At 41.6% G+C, this 23,063-nt stretch overlaps 1 protein-coding gene across 2 annotated transcripts; it reads left to right on the top strand.

Moving 5' to 3' along the window:
• Positions 1 to 338: 338 nt before the first annotated feature.
• Positions 339 to 23,043, top strand: LOC110522151 (S-adenosylmethionine decarboxylase proenzyme). 2 transcript variants are annotated; one of them, XM_021600287.2, is made up of 9 exons: positions 339 to 672; positions 12,613 to 12,699; positions 16,659 to 16,785; positions 16,971 to 17,073; positions 17,280 to 17,322; positions 17,467 to 17,611; positions 18,224 to 18,316; positions 18,400 to 18,555; positions 18,698 to 23,043. In XM_021600287.2, the coding sequence occupies exons 1-9, from the start codon at positions 563 to 565 to the stop codon at positions 18,839 to 18,841; spliced, it is 1,008 nt and encodes a 335-aa protein (XP_021455962.1). In that variant the 5' UTR covers positions 339 to 562; the 3' UTR covers positions 18,842 to 23,043. The 2 variants fall into 2 exon arrangements, with proteins under 2 accessions (XP_021455962.1, XP_021455961.1); XM_021600286.2 differs by having other exon boundaries at positions 16,929 to 17,073.
• The last annotated feature ends 20 nt before the right edge of the window (positions 23,044 to 23,063 follow it).

Here is a 23,063-nt window from a genome sequence, read left to right as displayed (position 1 = left end):
GTGTCACCCTTTTGTAGTTTGACCCAACATGTGCAGGTCTCCAATATGTTTTTGAATAGAAATAATCAAGTGAGTTTTTTCTCAAGTAGCCTCAACTAGAGGAATAGTCTACTATACTATCGCCCATATGACATCTATTGCCTTGAGCTGTTACATGAGAGAGGTACATGTAGCAAATCGGCATTACCATCATTTTGTAATATGTTTGGAGATTAGCAATGTACACACTTCTGTCATACTGACAGTTGCCTCAGCCAATCGCCACTTAATGGAAAGGACCCGCCAATGTGATTCGACTAACTTGAGGGTGACGTGATAGGCTAGGTGAATAAAATCACTGTGCAGTCCTCATTCTGCGCTTTCCACAGTATGGCCGGTGATATTAGCTAGCAGTCGCTCTACAGTATTCTCTGTAAAAGGGAAGACGGTAAAACCAAGAAATTACACCTGGATTGCTAAAGGACTGTACTTAATAAATTATAACGATCAAGCAAGGACAAGCTAATTAAGTTGAAAACGTAACCTACATTTAATTTCTGTTATTGGTGTCTGCTGTGCCACGATGGAAGAGAACGGTGCACACTTCTTCGAGGGAACCGAGAAGCTGTTGGAGGTGTGGTTCTCCCGGCAAGATGAGAATAAAGGAACAGGGGACCTCCGTACCATCCCAAGGTTTGTGGAGTGAAGATTTGATTAATACATGCCTGTCTGCTTGACTTTGCTTGCTAGCTAAGCTGCTAGCATGTGGCACTGTATGGACTCAAGCAATCAGTCATCTGAAGAACTGGCTGTAGATTCAACACTCAACAAGCGCTAAAAACATCGTAACCAGGTTTTCTTCCTCTTCCTAGGTAGTCTATTTAATGACAACGAGCCCAGTTATCTCGTAAACCACCATAGCATTTTTCACTGACATGTCATGTGGTGGCCGAATGAATTACCATCCCCCATATTCGACCGCTAGCTGCAGTAGCTTGGCGCTTGCTAACGCGGTAGCTAGCTGAGTCATTCATTCAATCGGTGTTAGTTAGCTAACGTTAACCATGTCACCTGTTCGTTGGATGGTTCGCTATATGTTGGCTAGTCTCGCTACATTTCATCAAACTGTCAATCATGGTCTCCAGTAAAAATCTTTGTACATGTTCAGAAATGTAAGGTATACGGCTGGCTACGTATTTGAAATCGAGCAGTTTTTTTGTTGTTCCCAGGCAAGAGAAAAGGTACGATTGGGTTGAGTTTGACTGCGCGGGTTTTTCGCATACTGCGCATGGATTTGGAGTTAGACCGACGTACACGTGCATCTCTATGCAGTAATGTATCTTATGTCAAAAGCTAGGTAGCTCACTAAATCTACAACTCAACTTGTGTTGTCATTGTGTAACTAGGGTTAGTAATTTTCCATTTCATTTGTTCTCCTGCGTCACCCATGTGGGCCGTAGCATCATGCTAAGCATGTGGTAGTGCCTTGGGGCCGTGCCTTGTGGCAATTTAACAGAAAGACAGCCAATATATTTTTTTAAAGCTTTACATCTGCAATGCAGAATGAACTAAAACCATAAACATAATAAATAGGGAATGGATAATGATCAGTTTGAGTTGATTGCCCATCAGTTATCTGAGAAACGAATATTCTGTGACTTACTCAATGCATGAATGAGCAGTAGTTTCATTAACGTTACCTGGAGTCCATCTTGCTACTATTACTTGTTCAGGTATGGTGAAATAATAGTTTCATGATACTCACTCGTAGTTCTCCAACTTCATAAATTAGTCCCTTGTTTTTTGCATTGCCCTAGTATATGTTAACGGATGTGTATCTATCAACCATACTAAAATAATTGAAATGCTCTAGTTTTTAAATACGTTTGACTATGTTTCTTGGAGTTCCAGCAAACTGTTTATGTATGACTAAGTCAGACAGTAGGGCAGGGATTCACTAACTTATTTTTTTTTCTCTCCCAGTGATCACATTTGGAGAATTTCAGAACTCACATGTAAAAAAGTATTTAATTGGCCAATGTTTGCTTTTTTTATTTGGTGCGTGACATTTTATTTACAAATTAGCCTGAGTGTACTTTTGACGGTTTCGATCTAAAGGAAGAATGGTTTGAAGTGACAATTGCATCAGTTAGTGGATAGTTCAGAACAGGCAATTTTGTATTATCTGCTGTGTAAATCGATTTATTTTTTAAATTTTTTTTTCTATATTTCCCAGTCTGCTTTAGTGCCTGGTCTAGGCTTGGGCTGTACCAGGATATTTAGAAATGGTCATGTGACGGTTTTTTAATACTGCTAACAATGTTTTTGAAAATTTTTCAATAAATGTGTGCTTTAAGTAAATACCCGAAGTGAAATTGTGCAATACTTTAGGAGACTAAGCAAATGGGTGTTCATTTCACATTTTACATTATGAAGCTTGTTAGTTCCCCAGAACAGTTGAGCCAGTCAAGTGTTTGTAAATAGCACAGCAGGAGAAAGCAGGAACCGGTGAGTCCAGCTGTGTATTCGCATGCTTTGCGTTTTATATTGAAAGTAAAGGTGTTTATTTTTCTCAATAGGGATCAGGGACATGTAACTATAGTTTTGTCATAAATAGTATAAATCATTAAGCAGAAAGTGGCTTGTCAATGACAACAGTAGTGCTAAACTGGCAGCCACACAAGGCCCGTCTGCGCCTCCCCTCTTCTCCATGAAGCAGGCAGACCTGTTGCACTAGCAGCTCCAAGCCTCCAGACAGTGTACACAGTACTGTTCTTCCTCCAGACAAGCATGCATACCTTTTTGTCATTTGCTTGTAAAATAAAAAAAATTGAGTGATGTGTGGACATGTGCTCGTCAATTATTTCATTGCAAGATCATAGGCGTTAATTTGAAGCTCCCCCCCTCCCCGCCTCGAACAGCCTCCACTCTTCTGGGAAGGCTTTCCACTAGATGTTTAAACATTGCTGCAGGGACGTTTGTCCATTCAACCACCAGCGCGTTAGTGAGGTTGGGCCTGGCTTGCAGTCGGTTTTCCAATTAATCCAGTCAAGTTCATCCACACCGCTCTCGACATAACATTTTTGTATGGACCTCGCTTTGTGCACGGTGGCATTGCCATGCTGACACAGGAAAGGGCCTTCCTCAAACTGATACTGGAAAGAATGTTCTAGAAAGTCATTGTATGTTGTAGCATTAAGATGTCCCTTCACTGGAATTAAGGGGCCTTGCCCGAACCATGAAAAACAGTCCAGACCATTCCTACACCAAACTTTAGTTAGCAATCTGGCATCTGCCAAACCCAGATTTGTCGTGACTCATCACTCCAGAGAACGTGTTTCCACTGCGCCGAAGTACCACTCCAGTTGACGCTTGGCATTGCGAATGGTGATATTAGGCTTGTTTGCAGCTGCTTGACCATGGAAACCCATTTCATGAAGCTCCCGACAAAAGATTATTGTGCTGATGTTTAAAACTGCATCTGGAAGCGATGTGATAGTGAGTGCAACAGAGGACATACCATTTTTACGTTCTTCAGTACTCGGCAGTCCCGTTCTGTGAGCTTGTGTGGCCTACCACTTCGCTGCTGAGCCGTTGTTGCTCCTGGACATTTCCACTTCACAATAACAGCATTTACAGTTGACGGGGCAGCTCTAGCAGAGCAAAAACTTGAGTCACTTGTTGGAAAGGTAACAGCCTATGCCGGTGCCATGTTGAATGTCACTGAGCTCTTCAGTAAGGCCATTCTACTCCCAACGTTTGTCAATGGAGATTGCGTGGCTGTGAGCCATTTTATACAGTTGCCAATGGGTGTGGCTGAAATCGCTGACTCCAGTAAGTTGAGGGGGTGTCCACAACTTCGTTAGCTGATTTGCCGGTCTTTGCGCTCATTAGCATTATGTTGGCATTCTGGTAATGGATGCAAAATGTGATTTGTTTTTTTTGGGCTCCCCCTTGTGTACTTAGACGATAATACGTCAATCCGTGTGGACTGAATGAGGATATGAACATCTGGAACCTAGACAACCCTAGTCTGTTCTACTGTTCAAGAAAGTCCTACTCGGCTTGTGGGCCGCAGAGGGAAACCACTCATGCGTGTTGCCGAGAGTCTACCTTTGAGTGATTTTATACTGTTTTGTAGCTTAAACCAGTCTAGAGCCACATTTGTAGCAAGAAACGGTGTTTTCTGTTATTACAAGAGCATCTAGCGGCTACCGACGGTCACTGACAACCCCAGTTCAATGAACCAAGCGCTATTTTATTTCAGTTTCTCTTGCAACCCAATGTTCATCTCAGGCAAGCCCTACATGGGGTCACGACCCTTAGTTTGGCAAACACTACATTAGGGCATACGCTGCTCTTAAACATCAAGATTTTTCTTGATGCGCCCTCTCCACCATGCCTCTGTTTGAATACTTGGTTGGCTGAAATTATTAGTTACTAAATCGGTACACAAATTAAGATGACACTTTTTCATATTGACAACACAGATCGATCTAACTCAATGTGTGGCACTTCACTAGAGCGTTACACTTTGTTACTGGTTTTTCCTTTTCTCTTTCGTGTCCATTTTGTTTAAATGTTGCGTACCAGTCAAGTTTGGACACCTACTCATTCCAGTGTGTGTGTATGTATGTATGTATGTATGTATGTATGTGTGTATATATGTATATGAATATGTACATATATGTATATGAATATGTGTATATATGTGTATATATATATGTGTATATGTGTGTGTATATATATATATATATATTTTTTAAAACTAGAATAGTAGTAAAGACCACTATGAAATCATGTAGTAACCAAGTGTTAAACAAAACAAAATAGCCTTACGTTGTACCACATCTGGCTGTGACTGGGAGTCCCATAGGGCGGGGCACAATTGGCCCAGCGTTGCCGGGGTAGGCCGCCATTGTAAAAATAATAGTAATTGACTTGCCTAGTTAAATTGTGTAAAAAAAAAAAAATAATCATGTTTTGCGCACTCGGCATTCAACCAGCTTCACCTGGAAAGCTTTTCCAACCGTCTTGGAGTTCCCACATATGCTGAGCACTTGTTGGCTGCTTTTCCTTCTCTCTGTGGTCCAACTCATCCTGAACAGCTCTATTAGGTTGAGGTCATTTGATTGTGGAGGCCAGGAAAAACCCTTTACTCGTTAGGTGTGCACTTTGGGCCTGTAAACCCCTATGTAAAAAGGGTGGTCACAATTCTGTTTGTACACTTTACGTGGATAGGTTTTTATTAAGAAGCATATTTGAAACCAGCCATATCACTTTGTTATCATGGCATTTAATTGTTATTACTTATAAATTTGAATTTACAAATTGAAGATTGCTAGGTTGGGGAGTATCGCTCCTTTCATAATGATACATTGGTGCATGGCGGAGTCTAATAAAGCTGTATATGCCTCCTTGTCCTTTGCAAATAAAGATAATATGTATCCAAATTTGACGCACTAAACAATTCACACTAAGCCCTTAAATCATTTTCCAGTGGCATTGCCCAATGGTCTTCAGATAGGATGCTGTAATGAGAGAAATCTTGCCTAATCTACTGAAAATGGGCCTTAAACAAGATTAAATCATTACAGGTGCGTTTGACTCATTAATCTTAGAGCTACCCCCCTACCCCCCTAATTTCCGCCTGAAGACATACCCAAATCTAACTGCCTGTAGCTCAGGCACAGAACCAAGGATATGCATATTCTTGGTACAATTTGAAAGAACACTCTGAAGTTTGTGTAAATGTGAATTGAATGTAGAAGAATATAACAATAGATCTGGTTTAGATAGACATGTTTTTTTTCATTGTATTGTCTTTTTATTGTTGGATCTTTAAAATGAACAAGATAAAACAAACATTCAGATAGGATGATGGGGACAATTTCAGTGAAAAATATAAGAGGGCAACAGTACTTGTGCAAAGTTTCAGAATGATAACTTCCAAAATGAGTATGCTACATGACATTTATCATGAAGTGACCCGGGTGTCCCACACAAGTTGCACAAATGTGGCCAAATTGGTGAAGTTATACATTTGAATGGAATAACTATATTCAAAATACTAAAATGGTATTCTAACACACCCCCTCCCCAAAAATGGAGAAAAAAAACATGAAAATATATACATTTACAAAATAACACTTTCAATATTTGGAAGACCCTCAGTCCTCTACACAATATTGTGCTGCTGATGCCAGGTGCCATAGCACATCCATGCCTGCAGAAATACATTTGGGCAGATGAACACCACTTGTGGCAGGAGCTGGATGGTCCAGCTTCAGTGGGGGATGGACACCTTGGCACTGGGGGCTCCCATTTGGAGTCAGTGTCACTGAAAGATAATGTTCAGTTAGAATAGTTTCACATATGAGCCCTGTATCAACGGGTATAATGAACAGATATATGTGTATATGTGTATGTGGCTCAAAAAAATAAAGGGAACACTTAAACAACACGATGTAACTCCAAGTCAATCACACTTCTGTGAAATCAAGCTGTCCACTTAGGAAGCAACACTGATTGACAATAAATTTCACATGCTGTTGTGCAAATGGAATAGACAACGTAGTGTCCAGAGCATGGAGGCGTTACCAGGAGACAGGCCAGTACATCGGGAGATGTGGAGGAGGCCGTAGGAGGGCAACAACCCAGCAGCAGGACCGCTACCTCCCTTTTGTGCAAGGAGGAGCACTGCCAGAGCCTTGCAAAACGATCTCCAGCAGGCCACAAATGTGCATGTGTCTGCTCAAACGGTCAGAAACAGACTCCATGAGGGTGGTATGAGGGCCCGACGTCCACAGGTGGGGATTGAGCTTACAGCCCAACACTGTGCAGGACGTTTGGCATTGGCCAGAGAACACAAAGATTGGCAAATTCGCCACTGGTGCCCTGTGCTCTTCACAGATGAAAGCAGGTTCACACTGAGCACGTGACAGTCTGGAGACTGAATTTCAAACAACGGCATTCGCATGAGAAGAACTTACCAGTCCAAAACGATGTTCTCTCCGTTCTGAAAATATTCCTCCATTTGGGAATCGCTAAATGAATCGTCCTCGCTCAATTTCTTCTAAAATTGTGTGTACATCCTGTATATCTAGACTTAGATTTAGCTTTCCCTGACTTAGTCGCCATACTAATTGATATATAAACAGCTGAATATGCGCTTTACCAAAACAATGCTGTGCGCAACATGCGTTGCTCCTTTCGGTATGAATCGTCAATGGCGAATGAACCTCTTTACGCCAGAGTTTACTACATGGGTTGGTCTTCCAACACAAACATTACATATTGCCGTTTACCTCCGCTCATTGGCTATCGACCCAGCTAGATTTCAAGACGATCAGTGGTCATTGGGTTAAAATGCAGTCAATCAACGAAACAGTGGGCAAATCATTGGCGCACAATGTAATTTACTTGTCATCAAATCGGTTTCTTTCAGTCGATACGTCCCGCGAAATGACCCATCAGGTTTGGTTGTTACAAACAAACAACCAAACCAGTTGATTGCAATGAAACCAAACATTACTGGAAAAGTCACGTTTTGTGTATGTGTATGTGTGTGTGTGTGTTTACCTCGAATGTGTCGTTAAATGGAATGAGACAATTCACGACACAAGCGGTTCACAAAATGTTTCGTGTTAGGCAATAAAAATAGATTTTATCAAACAAAAGACCATTGTGTGACGATGAGCATTGGGATTGCAAACAGAGGAAGATCGTCAAAGGTAAACTATTTTATTGCAGTTTGTGATTTTTGTTATGCCTGTGCTGGTTGAAATAGTTAAAACTTTTTATGGGGCTCTATCCTCAGATAATTGTATCGTATTCTTTCGCAGTAAATCCTTTTTAAAATCTGACAACGCAGTTGGATTAGCAAGATTCTAGGCTTTCGAAACATGTGAGACACTTGTATTTTCATGAATGTTTAATATGACTGTAGCAATCACCGTATTGTCGAATTTCATCCCGCTACCGGGTTCCGTGCGCAGAGAGGTTAGATGGAATCTGCACACGCTGCTTTGACTGAACATATAGGCCTATAGAGAATGCTCCCCCCAATGTAAAAAGACCCGTCAATCAGAGCCATCCGCGTATGTCAGACACAAGCAAATGTTTCTCCTTAGGCCTAGTTCTATTAAAATAATTTCTTAGGCTTTTCGCAAGTAGGCTAAGATAAGTTGACAAGGGGAGTATGCGCCAGTATGAAATTGACAACTAATACACAGCTTGTCTGCTGGCATTAATCAAATCAAGAAAATATTCATTATCAAATTAGAACATGCCAGGTTTGAGAGTATTGGTGCACTGTCTACTTGGCACATTATAGCCCCCATCCTTATGTGGCAAGGTTCATGGCTACTTTTGCCAAACTGGGGGAAAGCCTGAGTTCTGTTTTAGAACATAATCATCAGATCTGGGTTAGGAAAGTGTCTGGCTTACAGAATGAATGACAGCGGGTATTAATCTACAGCCAGGGAAGATTAACTGCTCAGACTCTGTGGATCAGGGGTGCTGGATGCCTGCCAATGTCCAAATAAGTCCGCAAAGGCATCTGATTCATGAATCTGTACCTCACACCCACCTAAGCCGCTGACTTTCTCTGGGCTGAGTAACTGCTTAAATTCTGTCCTCGTCAGATTGTGGGCTGTTGATCAACATTTCTTGGGCTATTGTCTGACCTGAGGAATGTTGACCAGAGCTGCCTCTAATGGGGAAAGTTCACCTATTTATCTGACCTATGAGGGTGTTGCAAACTTGAATAGTTCCCCCAGATAGACTTGCATGTGTCCCTGGGTTTGAAGTGCCCATTTATTTGGCTGTGTTTATCCTGGCTTTCCCTTTCCTGCAAGTTTCCCAGGCAAGAATGGAGTCTATCGTCACCAGGAATTGCTATAGTGTCCATGTCACACTGAGATGTGAGCTGATACAGCGCTCCATTGAGAGCCACTTGATCGGCACTGGGATGTTACCAGAAGCTTCTAGTATGAGTGGCCCAAACTTGATGACTCCTGAAATTAGTCCTGGTCCTGTAAAGGATATTGCCGTCAATGTTCTTGTTAGGGTTATTTGCCCAGGGCTTGCACAATCAGGCAGAATGGTAATATATGTCAACCATGGAAATTGATGTTGGTGGATGGATAACTATTATAGCTTCTTTTGACGTCTAGTACTTAAAGGACAATTCTGCCATATTACCAGTTAGTGTGTCTGTATATGCACTACTGTAAGATATGATACACTATTGTTTTTGTTAGGCACACTGCATGATTCCTTGTTTTTGCCACTTTGAAGCTTCTGTATTGCCCTCGTCTACAGCATACTAAGATTCCCAGGGTGCATTTTGTCAATCAAGCCCCGACCTAAGCATAGTCTAAATATATTGCTTATGTTATGAGTGAATTTAACTTTTGGGTTGTAAAATATATTATGCTTGCGTGAATGTCATGTTGAATATGCATTGATTATACAAAACATTAGGAACATATCTCGACTGGCCAGGTGAAAGCTATGATCCCTTATTGGTGAAACGTTAAAGCTTTGAGACATGGTGTGAATTGGCATGTCAAAATATTTAAGGCCCTTTTTTAAAACTGGTTATAGTAGGTGCCAGGCGCACAGGTTTGAGTGTCCAGAACTCACTCTGCTACTCAACAGTTTCCCATGTATCAAGAATGGACATCCAGCCAACTCGACACCACTGTGGGAAGCATTGCAGTCAACATGGGTCAGAATCCCTGTGGAATGCTTTCGACAGCTTGTAGAGTCCATGCCCCGAAGAAAATAATTCCAATTTACTGTTACAGTAACTTATGGTTAGCATAGGTTAACTATCTAGTTACCCTGACTGCTACATGCCCCCCCCCCCCCAAAAAAAAAGTGTTTGCAGTAATTAATCTTAACGACTGTCTTAAACAGACCTAACATGTAGGCCTGTTAAAACACATTTTAAGAATGTATTGTGTTGCAGCCTGTGTATTTGGCGCTAATGTTAGCTAAGAATCTAAACCTGCTTCTTAACGGTGTTTTCAACATGAGGCATGCAGCCTCGGTGACTGTCCAAGCAATCCTTCAACACTGGAGGTCTTTTGGAACTAATACGAAGTTTGCAAGTAAACATGAAAATGTGCCTTTTGCAAATGCCTGTAATGACTGTAGGCGTAAACTTCGGTCCTTTATGGTGTTAGTGGTTTTGCCGAATGGAATCATGGGAGTTTGAGCATTGACCTGAAATTTGAGTAAGGTATCAAGGTATCATAATATCATTAAGGTATTCAAGCGTTTATTTTAAAATATTTCCGGACGTTATTACAGACGACCAGAGAAACGTGTGTGTGTGTATAGCTGGAAGATCAAATATGATCAGAACTACAGATGGTTATTTTGATCACTGAACACGACTGTCCAATTTATTGTTGGTCATCTCAGGGATTCTACTTGAAAATGTCAGAAGGAATTTCTGATTTTGCTCAGCACTGAACAGTCTAAACAGAAATCATAAAATTAAACATTTTGGTTATGAAGTGTTTAGTAAAGTGGCGGTGTTGTCCTTTTTAAGGAACACTCCTGATTTTAATTTAAACTTTTTTTTTCAGCACTTGTTTCCATGAACGCTCAACTCATTTTCTCTCTGCAGCAGACATTTAGTGAGCAATATGTTTTGAACATATAATCGCAGTATCGAATCACAATTGTGACATTCTCAATACCTAACATATTGGCACATGTATCATGAGAAATCTGTGCCCTGGACGTGAGGACTGCATGTTAGACACAGCTGGAGGCTCTTTGCAAATGGATTCTATACTGGTCTGAGGACATTTTCCTGTCTAAAGGTCACAAAGCCAAAGCTTTTTGAAGTGTGACCACTAAAGGGGCAGTCAAGTCATTCATGTGGGGTTCTGCCGGTCTCGCAGGGTTGCTCCTTTTTTTAATTTATTTTTTATTTAACCAGGTAGGCTAGTTGAGAAGTTCTAAGGAAGTCTCTAGATTTTCAGATTCCACCCGCCAACCCCTCTTTTTACGCTTCTGCTACTCTGTTCATCATATATGCATAGTCACTTTAACCATACCTTTAACCATACTTTAACCATATACAGGTGTCTGTATATAGAATCTTATCTAGTTTAGCTAACTTTCTATTAAAAGTCATTTAAAGTTCATTAGATTTGAGATGTGAATACCAAGTATGTCTACTTCACCATCTGCCCATTTTATTGGTAAACACTATTTACATAATATGGTACACTAGGTTTTAATCCAGAGGCTAGAAAATTGATCAAGATAGTCAATGAGACTGCAGGGATCCAGTTTATGGACTTAAGATAACTAGTCATCGGCAATTCATTGACCCTTTGTTTCTATCCCATGGATTTCAAACCCCGTGATCTTTTTGGCTCTCGCATTTCAATGGCCATAATAAATAGATATGGAGACAACGGACAGCCTTGTAAAAGCTCAATACTCTCTGAGAAGTAACCATTATTTACTATGTTTCATCTGGGGTTGATGTACATAACTCCAACCCATTGTATTCGAGATTTGTCGTAAAGTAATCCAGGCATTTATATATAAATTCTAGTCATACTTTATTAAACACCTTTTCAAAATCTGCAATGGAGACCAGACCGGTTGTCTTTTCATTATGTTCAATTGTTTCAAGTAAATGTTGTATATCGCCCATGTAAAAAATAAATAAATTAACTAATCAGGATGAACAAGACTTTTAAATTCTGTACTATGCATTTTTCCAGGATTTTGACACAACATTGAAGTGTTAGAACTCCAGTTTTTTAAAATTGGCTATCTTTATTCTTAAGACCTGGGTCCTGTTTTAGTAAGGAAATCAGACTTTGAGTACCTGAGGGTACCATTTGTATAGGAGTAAAACATGCTAATGGCTATTGAGTACATCAAAGGTCTGATACCTCCAGTGGTACACTGTCAAGCCCTGGTGTTTAACCAGACTGAAAAGATTTTATTGCTTCAAGTTCTTCTGTAAGTCGACTTTCATTTGTTGTCTATGCTGCTATAACCCCTTGCTTTAGCTACGCTCATGGCGTTCGCTAAATACTTTCATAAACTGATACATTTCACTGAACTTGAAATATAAAGATTAGCTGGCTAATCACTAGCACGTGGCCTTCTGAGACCTGTTAATTTTCTTTAGCCTAATACCTGTTACAAGAAGTTAGGCATTATTAGTGCATTAAGCATGGTTCTAGTTACATTTGTAACAAGGGCAATTTCCTAGATGGACTTGCAAGCCAGATCAGTGAATATCGCACACAAAAAAGCAGCTAACTATTTTTGATTTAATTGTATTGGTCTTTGGAAGGTTTATTTAGCCTATAGCGTGAAGCCCTGAATTCATTTGATTATTGCTGACTGTTTTTAAATGCTGTGTATTTGACTTTTAATTGTACAATGATGCTTATTTAGAACATTTCTTGATGTATATTGTGAGTCACCCATACATTTTTAGTATTTTTAGGCCATATTGCCCAGCCCTAGCGTAGCTCAATGTTTTTGTTTTAATGTAATCTACTAGCAATAGAACTACAGACAAGGCTCTTGGTTTTTATTGAGAAAAAGTAACTTCAGTAAAAAAAAAATGTTGTCTTTCAGGTTTGAGTGGGACAAACTTCTGGAGAATGTGCACTGTTTGATCATAAGTGTGACGAAGACCGACAAGCAGGAAGCTTATATACTCAGGTGAGTAGCGACCGGATCCCTATTCTGTTTACCACTGTCACCTTGGCACGTACCTTTTTCCTCTTCCAGATTAGGAGGCAGGTATTAGATTTGGGTCATCTGTAATCTTCTCATTACGAGTGGCTGCATGGAAACTATCTTCTCCCCTGGGGTGAAGGGTATCTCTGGCTCTATTCTGAAGGGACTAATGGCCTGGGTCTTATCCAAACCCAGGTGCTAAGTGCCAGCTTTTGGCCCCCCAAAAAAGCGACTAAATAAAACTGGCGGAAGAAGAGGGAACCCATTGCAAAACAATGCTTTTTTTTTTGCCATTGATGGAAATGCTTATCGGTCTATAGGTTCATTTGCGTAGTTTGGTGGTTTTAAATTGGCGCATGTCTTAAGTTGTTAGGATTCTCATCAGACCACATACAGATGGATACAGAACTTTGAGCAGGACTCTGTCAGACAGTGCGAGAGCTGCTGCTACAGTTCCCGTTGCTGCGCGAGTGAAACATGCTTTTATATGACTAATCATTGCGAAACCTTCCTAAATGCAATTTAATGTTGACGGTTTTGATGGCCACAATTTTAAATGGCTGCTTTGTTTATTTATTAATTATCCACCGGTAGTTGGAGCGCAGCTTCCCATTAACCATTCAAGTGCTGGCAACAGTAAGCAGGCTTCAGCTCATCAGACCACGAGGCGAAGAGCGCTGGAGGCATTATGCATTTTGAAAAGCATAGTTAATTGTTACATACACTTTACTACTTATGAGTTATGTACTTGTGTTGCTTCAAAGTAGCCGAGACGATGAGTTTCTATAAACGTGGAGGCAATTATTTTAGAAGACTTGCCATTGAAACAAGTAGCTAATTTCTGTCGTGTCCTATTTCTTTTCACATTAACTTTAATTTTCCAGTATCCAACGGCACAATCCTTGTCATATTAGCGACCCACTCTAGTTGTTGGCTCTTCAGAGCTCGCTTATTTTAATCTCACATGTGCCGTGCGCTTTTGAAATCTGTTTTTCCATTGAACTGCATTATGGCACAACGTGCACGTAGTCTACTGCCGTGTGCTGCAAAGCTATGTGGAAACAGGGTTTATCACTGTTTTTAAGCTAAATGTTCTGATCAGCCTCAAAACCTTCAAGTTATTTTGCTGTACTGGTTGTATGAATTTGGGAGCTATCGTTCCACAACTGTCCCAGTCTGGAGTAGGCCATTTCTTTCTTGCACAGAACGACAAGCATACCAGTAGTATAGGTCAACTTTTCTACTATGTGGGATAGTAGATAGGCTAGTGATTTCGCTGTTTGTTACTCCTGTGGAAGAGTAACTGTACAGGTTCAATCTAAAATCTTCAAAGTGCGTGTCGGAATTCGGTAAGGACTCCCACCGTTGGGTTGTGTGTTCTGTTAAGATTCATTACCGTAATCTAAATGTGATTTGTTATTCTGAGTACTGTGGGTGGATGCCATAATCGCATTAAGCACCCAATCCATATGTCCTGGAAACTTTCATAATGCTGCCAGTCAAACACCTAATAAAGCTAATATTCTACACATTGTGTTTTCAATGAATATAAGTATTGAGTTGAACCTATTTTTTTTTTAAATAATTGGTTGATTACTGTGGATGGTTACAAATATTGCTGTGAGCTTCCCAGGGTTAAGAACATATTTTAGACCAGGTATTCCCAAACTGGGGTACGTAATGCCGTCGGGTACGCCAAACAAAAATGCGATCCAGATTGAAAAAAATAAATGCAGAAATTCAATTGTCGCCTAAGTAGCCTCATTTCACTACCAAAAATTAAACCATCTAGTGTTCAGCAAAATAACACCATGTCAAATACAGGTAGCCTCGTCAAATAATTTAACATCCAATCACATTAACCGTTACACTCTCGTGGGAATTCCACTGATCTGCATGTAGCCAAATGTTGGTATCTGTACTGATGGTGCAAAAGCCATGACAGAAAGACACAAGTGGTAACGCGTGTGCAAGCAGTTGCTCCCGGCGCCACTTGGGTACACTGCAGCATCCACCGAGAGGCTCTGGCTGCCAAGGGAATGCCTGACAGCTTGAAATATGTTTTGGACACTACAGTGAAAATGGCTAACTTTGTTAAAGCAAGGCCCCTGAACTCTCGTCTATTTTCTGCACTATTCAATGATATGGGCAGCGACCATGTAATGCTTTTACAACATACAGAAGTGTGCTGGTTATCAAGAGGCAAAGTATTGACAGCTATTAAATTGAGACTTGCTTAGTTTTCTCTACTGACCATTTTTCATTTGTCTGACCACTTACACGACTGGACTATCTGGGTTAATTTTTTTTCTTTTTCTCGCCTGAATGATCTTAACGTTCGTTATCCCTTTCATGCCTCCAGACCACTTACCGATTTTTTATTTTTTTATTTATTTCTCTGAACAAGAGAGCCTCGTTGAAATTGCAACATGCGGTTCTGTGACTTGAATTTCATCAGATGCTCAAATGTTCTGCCTTGACAAATCACATTAAGACACTGATGCCCTTTGCAACCACGTACCTATGTGAGTGGATTCTCGGCCCACGCTAGCATAAACTAAAAACAGGCACAGACTGAAGTTAAGTACGACACTCTCCAAAACAACCTAACATTGCAGCGTTATGTGCGTCCTTTCAAGCACACCCTACTCATTAACCTGGGGTGAGTTATTCTCAATTTTCGATGACCAAATAAGGTTTTATATATAAGATGGCTAAATAAAGAGCAAAATTATTGATTATTTGTGCCCTGGTCCTGCAAGAGCTTTTGTCACTTCCCATGAGCTGGTTTGTGACCACTCGCTCTTATGTTTAATAAGTGTATTGTAGTGAGTGTGTGGCAGGCTTAATGGCAAAAAAAACATTTGAGTGCGCTTACCCTGGTGCATGAGGGGGTACGCAGCTGAATATTTGAAGGGGTACGGTACTATATAAAGTTTGGGAACCACAGACGATTAACATAATAGTAAACCTTAAAGTTATTCCTCGGATCCCTTGGCCAAAATGTGTTTATTCCTTTAGTAATGGTCATTTAATAAAAACGTATTTGATATCTGGTTGTGGCGGACCAATGGACTAGGGTGTCTGCGTTGTGAAGGACCGAGGTCTCCGCTCCTGCTGGTTAGGTCCCACCTACAACCCTCTGAGAGAGCGCGCAGATCACAAGGGAGGTGGTGGATCCGCCGACCTTGACGGGATCAGAGCAAGCTGCGTAGTGAAGTGGCAGCTGTCCACGGTTTGTTGATGTTATGGGAACGGCATAGTCATGATTCAGGAAAGGACTACATGTGATTGCTTGACTGCAAGTAGACAAAACATGATTGTTGATCTTCAACTCCTATAGTCTCACTGGCTATGCTATCGACTGACCCTGCACGTCTCCCTAGAAGTAGTCTGACTAATGCCTTGTTTACACTGGCAGTTTGACGTGAACCTCGTTTCATTTAAGTTTTTTTTGTTACGTGGGCCCTCAAACTCAACTCTGGACCTCAAAGCCAGTTTCACTGCATTTTGCCATTGTTCCCCTCTAATCAGGGACTGATTTTTAGAACTGGGACACCGGGTGGGAGCAATTCATGTTAAGTAGAATGGAACCAACAGGCTCCAGACCTCATAGGGTAAGAGTTGAATATACCCCTGCTCTATAGAATCATTTGTAAGCTGTCACTAGAGTAATGCCTGGCCAAGGGGTGGCATGTCATGGTGTCTTTAAGCACACTCTCCGGGTGCCTAGCTGGAAGGCTTACAACCTTAACTGGAAGTTGTAGAAACTCAAACCTGGGAAACGAATGTATCAATTTGAATTCTGAACACAGTTAGTAATATTGGATGTCAGTCGCGTTCATGTCACAAATGTAGGCTTAAGGCTATATTTAACTTTACCATGTGTAACATGTATAACTTAACTAATCTTTTTCCTTTCTGTCCCTTTCTCTTTTCAGTGAGAGTAGCATGTTTGTCTCCAAGAGACGTTTCATTTTGAAGACATGTGGAACCACCCTCTTACTGCAAGCACTGATGCCTCTGCTGGAACTGGCCAGAGAGTACTGTGGCTTTGATGCCATCGAGGTCAGTGTGACACCCACGCATGACCTACATGTTTCTTAGAACCAAGAATTACCTTATATAAACCATATTCTGCGTCAAGACCTTGTGTGAGGCTCATGTAATCGTCGTACTGTCTTGTTTTGTGTTGACGTTCTCGTGGACAGGATAGGTCAGAGGTTCTAACTCCATCTCCTCACTACCTACAGAATTTCTTCTATTCTCGTAAGAACTTCATGAAGCCCACCCATCAGGAGTTCCCTCATCGGAACTTCCAGGAGGAAGTGGAATTTCTCAGCCAGATTTTCCCAAGTAAGTACTAATCCCCCCCCCCCCCCATGCTCTATAAATTCCATTCTTGTACTCATCACAATGGGCGTGGCTGGTAATTCATGTATGGGGTTGAGTCGGCAACGCTATACAGGCTGTGCTGTTGTATCCTCTACTGATTTTAGGAGGCAAGAGTATGAGACATGGGCACATGAGAAAAAGAAATGACATGCGGTTCTCTTTTCCAGACGGAGCAGCGTACTGCATGGGACGTTTGAACTCTGATTGCTGGTAAGGTCATCAACACTTCATTCTGAAGGAATATACTCAAGATACTGTCCCATTAATGACAACGAATAGTGCAGTGGACATTGCTGTTGTGAAACTTTAACTGCGCTGACCAGTGCTGCCGCATGTGTTCATGTTTCCCTGCAGGTACCTGTTTACTCTGGATTTGCCAGAGTTCTGGGAGAACGAGCATGCGGATCAGACGCTGGAAGTTCTGATGAGTGACCTTGATCCAGCAATTATGGACCAGTTCTTCATGAAAGACGGTGTTTCTGCAAATGATGTCACTCGTGTAAGGCCCACTGACTAGCTATGTTCTATATTTGTTGATTCCTTTTAAGAGGGTTCACTCAGTTGGGTACTGTTCAGGGGGACCTGTGAAGACATTAATCTATTGTGGTTTTGTCTAATGACCTTCCCTAGTGATTGGTACTAATATGGAAAATATCTGGGGTGTATTTTTGTTGATACAGTATTCGTTTTATAAAAATAACTTTCGCAGTTGAAATGTAACTTCCATGTGTCTGAAGTTGTGACTGCTGGCCCAGTTGATTGCCCATTGGGCCAGGTGTGAATGTTCGGGGGGGGCCCTAACTTACCGAACCAGTTGGTATACAATTGGAAGCTCATCAACTGATGTCCCATGAGCAGGCAATTGTTGATGGTCTGTGGAAAGGGTTTTGTGCATGCAGGGATAAACAATTGTGTAGGTGAATGGGAAGAATATATCAATATGGCGATATGCCTTGCTCATATCGATATCAAATTATCTCAATTGCCACCACTAGCAACATTTTCCCCCTTGTTGTATAGATAAACACCATCGTAAAGCTGCCTGTTCATCAGTCAATTAGTAGTTGCTGTTTTGTAGTGCAATTATTAGTCAATTTTTCTGTCTTTTCAGATGAGTGGAATTCGTGACCTGATACCAGGTTCTGTGATTGACGCCACAATGTTCAACCCTTGTGGCTACTCAATGAATGGAATGAAGACTGATGTAAGTGGATCTTGTCAATGGTCTGGTCTTCTCTACAAATACACCCGGGACATTATCGAAAAACAATGTATTTTGTCTTACAGGGAACTTACTGGACGATCCACATCACTCCAGAGCCAGAGTTCTCCTATGTCAGCTTTGAAACCAACCTCTCTCAGACGTCCTACGATGATCTGGTCAGGAAAGTTGTGGACGTGTTTAAGCCAGGAAAATTTGTGACGACGCTATTTGTTAACCAGGTACGTTCTCTTTCAAAATGGTTCCGTTGTTGCTTGTGGATGTTTGGCTCTTTTTCAGAAAAGTGCTTTTATAATGGACTCTATATGGCTTCACTGTGCTTGGCATTTTCACCTTTAACAATCTTTTTATTTTTTACTGTAGAGCTCCAAATGTCGCAGTGTCTTTTCTTCCGCCCAGAAACTCGAGGGGTACAAGCGCCTCGACCGCCAGTTGGCCCAATTCAACGATTACAATTTTGTCTTTACTAGTTATGCCAAGAGCCGCCAGCAGAACCAGCAAAGTTGAGGTTTAAGAATGAAAAAGAAACGTAAGAAGAAAGGCGACTGCGTAGCAGGGCTCACCCTCTGCGGCTGTCTTTCTGTCCTAGCGGAGAGGCCCACTCCACTCTGCTGCCATTGTTCAGGATTTCTTGGCATCGAGGCCACAGGCCCTATTAGTTTAAACTCCAGTTTGAATTGTATGCATTGTTGTACCTATAACTTAGCTCTCTTGCATGAAAGTTATTTTTTCTGTTTAGATAGTCTAGTGCACTCTTGCTGTGATCTTGAAGTGCATGTAGAGGAATTAAACATGCTCTGTTTGAGGCTGTCCAGCCTGGCCCAGTGCAGCGGCCCCTTCCTGCAGGTCTCCCCCCTCATTCCCCACAGACAGGGCTTTCGTGCCCACTAGTCCAGGGCCCTGACATGCTCAGATGGGTCCACCTCTATGTGCTTACCGATTGTATAAAACAAATGTTTAAGTTGAAATGCAATCTCCCCCCCTTCACTGATTTGCTGCTTATTTGATCTGTTGCAAAAGTGTCCTTTTTTTGAGTGCACTTTAAGAAGTTTTCAGCTCGAGCAGGACTCCTCAGTACCCAAACAAATGTACAACACTAACTTATTATTTATTTTTTTGGCATATTGAATTTCAAGATGTTGATCTTTGCGTGATTAGAAGCATGTGAGCTTTGGGCCATAATGTTATTTGTCATGTTGCATCAACCTAGTTAATTAATTCCTTAAATCAAAATGCCTTTGTCAGTGTTTCACTACCAGAGGATTGGAGAGCGGCTGACTGCTGGGCAATGTGATCTAGTTCTTGGCTGTAAACTGCACCGGAGCCAAAATAATTATTGCTAGAATTGGGTCCCCCCCCCTGTTCAGTCAGCCATGCTTCTCTCCACCTCGACAATAAATTTAGCTGTTGAATGTGTCCACAAATAGACAGGCTAAACTTTTCCCATGCAACAGTATGCGTTAGTGTACATTTAAAACATCAAGTTGGGTACTTCATGGTATGGGGTGTGTAATACATGTTTACATTTTACACCAAGGCTCCTATATTTATAAACTGGGTGGTTTGCGCACTCAATGCTGATTGGCTGAAAGCTGTGGTATATCAGACGGTATACCACACCCCCTTGTGCCTTATTGCTTAAGTATACTGCACCAACAGGAAGCGTCTAGTTCTTGGAATTCTCAGTCAGTTTAAACACTTCATTTATCCATTAATAATTGAATACATTATAATAAAAAAAGTCCAAACTTGACACTAGATCAGTCGTGTAAGAACAAAGGCTGTGCCAACTGAATGTTGAGAATAGCGGGGCCTGTTGCGGGGCTTTATCTGAATGTAAATGACTCAAGGAGACTCAGTCACCTTGTCGCTGTGGTGTGGGCCAGAACAATGCCCTCTGCAGTCCAGCATGGTCAGCCATTGTCTCCCAGCCCAGCGGGTCTCCCCATAACACAGTGAGACTCAGCTGGCCCCAGAACCATGCTTGACAGTGGCACTCCTGGCTGCACCGTGTGGCCCTGAATGGAAATAATGACTCAGACTCTGCTTAGTGCAGCGGTTGCCCAGCAAAGCATTTCTTTCTTTTTATAAACAATGTACATCCTCTCTCCCCCCTATACAGGAATCGGTAAGCACACAATGGAGGCCCACCAATCTGAGCATGCCAGGGTGATCCCGGATCATTCCACACAACTGTTGCATAAGCCATTTTATTAATTTTATTGTGCGCAGACATTTTGCAGTGAATTGGTCCCAAATGTGACTCCACTGCAGTTTTTTTTGGAGCACAATCAATACCCTTTGTTCATTGATGGGGGAAAATCCTGTGGTGCATGTGACTACTAGTTCTGTATTGCTTGACAGTGTAGTGGTGCTGCGGTCTGTTCCTTCTGTGTAGAGTGATGTGCATCACCTTCCAGTTTCATCAGCTCATGTAGATGGGACTGGAGCATCCTGATGTTTTATTGAACAGGTGGGTCGGGGTTAATGTTTATCTACTTTGCCACCATAGTGCTGAAGGCAGGCCTTAATCTATATGGTTACTATACAGATATTGATGTTTAAAATATATATTTTTTAGGATGTTGGATTGTCTTCTCGGGCTGGTCAGTAAAATTCATGATGCTTCCCCTGCCAGTGAATGCAGATTGATTTGAATTTGCTGACAAACCTGGGGTGGATAGGGAACATTTTCTTTTGTTTTTGACTGATGTTTTTAAAAATGTATTTTAAGACTGCCGTTTCTGGCCTGCCTTTAGCATTTCTGAGCGTTATAACTTGTGTTGCATTGCCCCACTGTTAGGAACTGTAAGATCACGCTAGTTCAGAAAGCTCTTAAAACACCAGAGAATGGCTCATTATATACACAAGTCTGGACATCCCTTTAAATTTGTGCTTTCGGTCATTTCAGCCACACCTGTTGCTGACAGGTGTGTGTGTGTGCAATTTGATACATTGTACAATGTCCATAGACACACATTGGCTGTAGAATGGCCTTAACGAAGAGCGCTGACATTCAATGTGTCACCGTCGTAGGATGCCACCTTCCCAACAAGTAAGTTTGTCAAATTCACAGGACGGCTGAAGTGCGTTTTTTTTAAATATATATATATATATCTATATCGGTTGCAACACTCACTACAGAGTTGCTTCTAGAGGCAGGTAGGACCGTCAGCACAAGAACCGTTCGTTGGGAGCTTCATGAAATGGGTTTCTATGGACGTACAGCCGTACACAAGCCCAAAATCACCATGCACAATGCCAAGCGTCGGCTGGCCTTTGCCGCCTTTAGAATATGGAGTAGTGGAAACGCATTCTCTGGAGCGATGACTCATGCTTAACCATCTGGGCAGTCCGATGGACAAATCTGGGTTTGGCAGATGCCAGGAGAGCGCTATCTGCCCCAATGCATAGTGCCAACTAAAGTTGGGTGCAGGAGGAATAATGGCCAGGGGCTGTTTTTCGTGGTGTGGGATAGGCCCTTTTAGTTCCAGTAAAGGGGTCGCTTAACTCAATAGCATACAATAACATTGTAGACTATTTGCTTCCAACTTTGTGGCAACGGGGGAAGGCCCTTTTCCTGTTTCAGCATGTCAAATCCCCCGTGCACAGAGGTCCTTACAGAAATGGTTTGTCGATCGGTGTGGTTGAACTTGACTGGTCTGCACAGAGCCTTGACATCAACCCCATCGAACACCGTTTTTGGGATGAATTGCAACGCTGACTGAGCCAGGCCTTTAGCGCTCAACATCAGTGTTCGACCTCACGAATGCTCATGTGGCTGAATGGAAGCAAGTTCCCGCAGCAATGTTCCAACATCTAGTGGAAAGCCTTCCCTGAAGAGTGGAGGCGGTTTTTTAAAGCAGCAAGGGGGGACCAACTGAATATTACTGCCCATGATTTTGGAATGAGATGTTTTGCGGTGTTCCTGTACTTTTGGTCATGTAGTGTGATGGTGTACCGTAGACGACGACAACCGTTTCTCCCCAGGAAGTTAAAATTGTGACTGACGTTGCAAGGGGACCACTGGAATTAGTTCATGTAAGGACCTGGGCAAAGTTGACAATTGGAATATCTTCCCTCCAACATGTCTGGCTTTTTGGAATGGTTTCATTTTTTTCTCTCTTTTTTCTGAGGACCAACCTTTGCCAGGTATCCTTACCTGCAATGTCATTCTTATGCCTGTAGTGACCAGCCTCCTTTGTGTTCTAAGAGCTGTAGTGACTGGTTTAGGGAATAGGCACCAGCACATTTCACAAAATAACTTTTGGTTACTGTTTTTGGATGAAGTCATATTTAAGACTTGGTGATCTGCGTATGGGTTAGTTCTGTTGGTTTGGAACAGTTTTTAGAAGGTATATTTTTTTGGGGGGGTGCAATTTTGCCTACGGACCAACCATATTTTGTTTTTGTCCAACCCTTTTTGTTGTAAAACCAGTGTTCCAAACGTAGTTTCTAAAAAAAAATATTTGGATCATGAAATTGTTCTTGCCTTACCTTTTTTTAAATTTTTTATCCTGTGCTGTGTTTTCTGGGGAAGGGAAAAGTCAAACACCTCCCCTGATGTGAGGGTGAACTTACAGGATGTACTGAAGGGAAAACTTTGCTGTTCTAATTATTTTGCTAAACTTTGGATGGTCAAGATGTGCTAAATATATCTGTACTATGAGCTTGATGCTTTAATAAATAAAGATGACTCTTCTGTGTGACTTTTTATCAGCATTGGGCA

This window comes from Oncorhynchus mykiss, chromosome 4 (assembly GCF_013265735.2).
Source record: "Oncorhynchus mykiss isolate Arlee chromosome 4, USDA_OmykA_1.1, whole genome shotgun sequence".
Taxonomy (NCBI): Eukaryota; Metazoa; Chordata; class Actinopteri; order Salmoniformes; family Salmonidae; genus Oncorhynchus; species Oncorhynchus mykiss.
Note: the sequence above shows the minus strand (reverse complement) of the source record. Positions and strands in the feature narration are given on the sequence as shown.

What these genes read in the sequence shown, in the direction of transcription:
- LOC110522151 (XM_021600286.2), top strand. Translation starts at nt 563, where the DNA reads ATGGAAGAGAACGGTGCACACTTCTTCGAGGGAACCGAGAAGCTGTTG. An exon ending in CGTTTGAACTCTGATTGCTG is followed by an intron (nt 17,323 to 17,466) that starts GTAAGGTCATCA and finishes GTTTCCCTGCAG; the next exon opens with GTACCTGTTTACTCTGGATT. An exon ending in CTGCAAATGATGTCACTCGT is followed by an intron (nt 17,612 to 18,223) that starts GTAAGGCCCACT and finishes CTGTCTTTTCAG; the next exon opens with ATGAGTGGAATTCGTGACCT.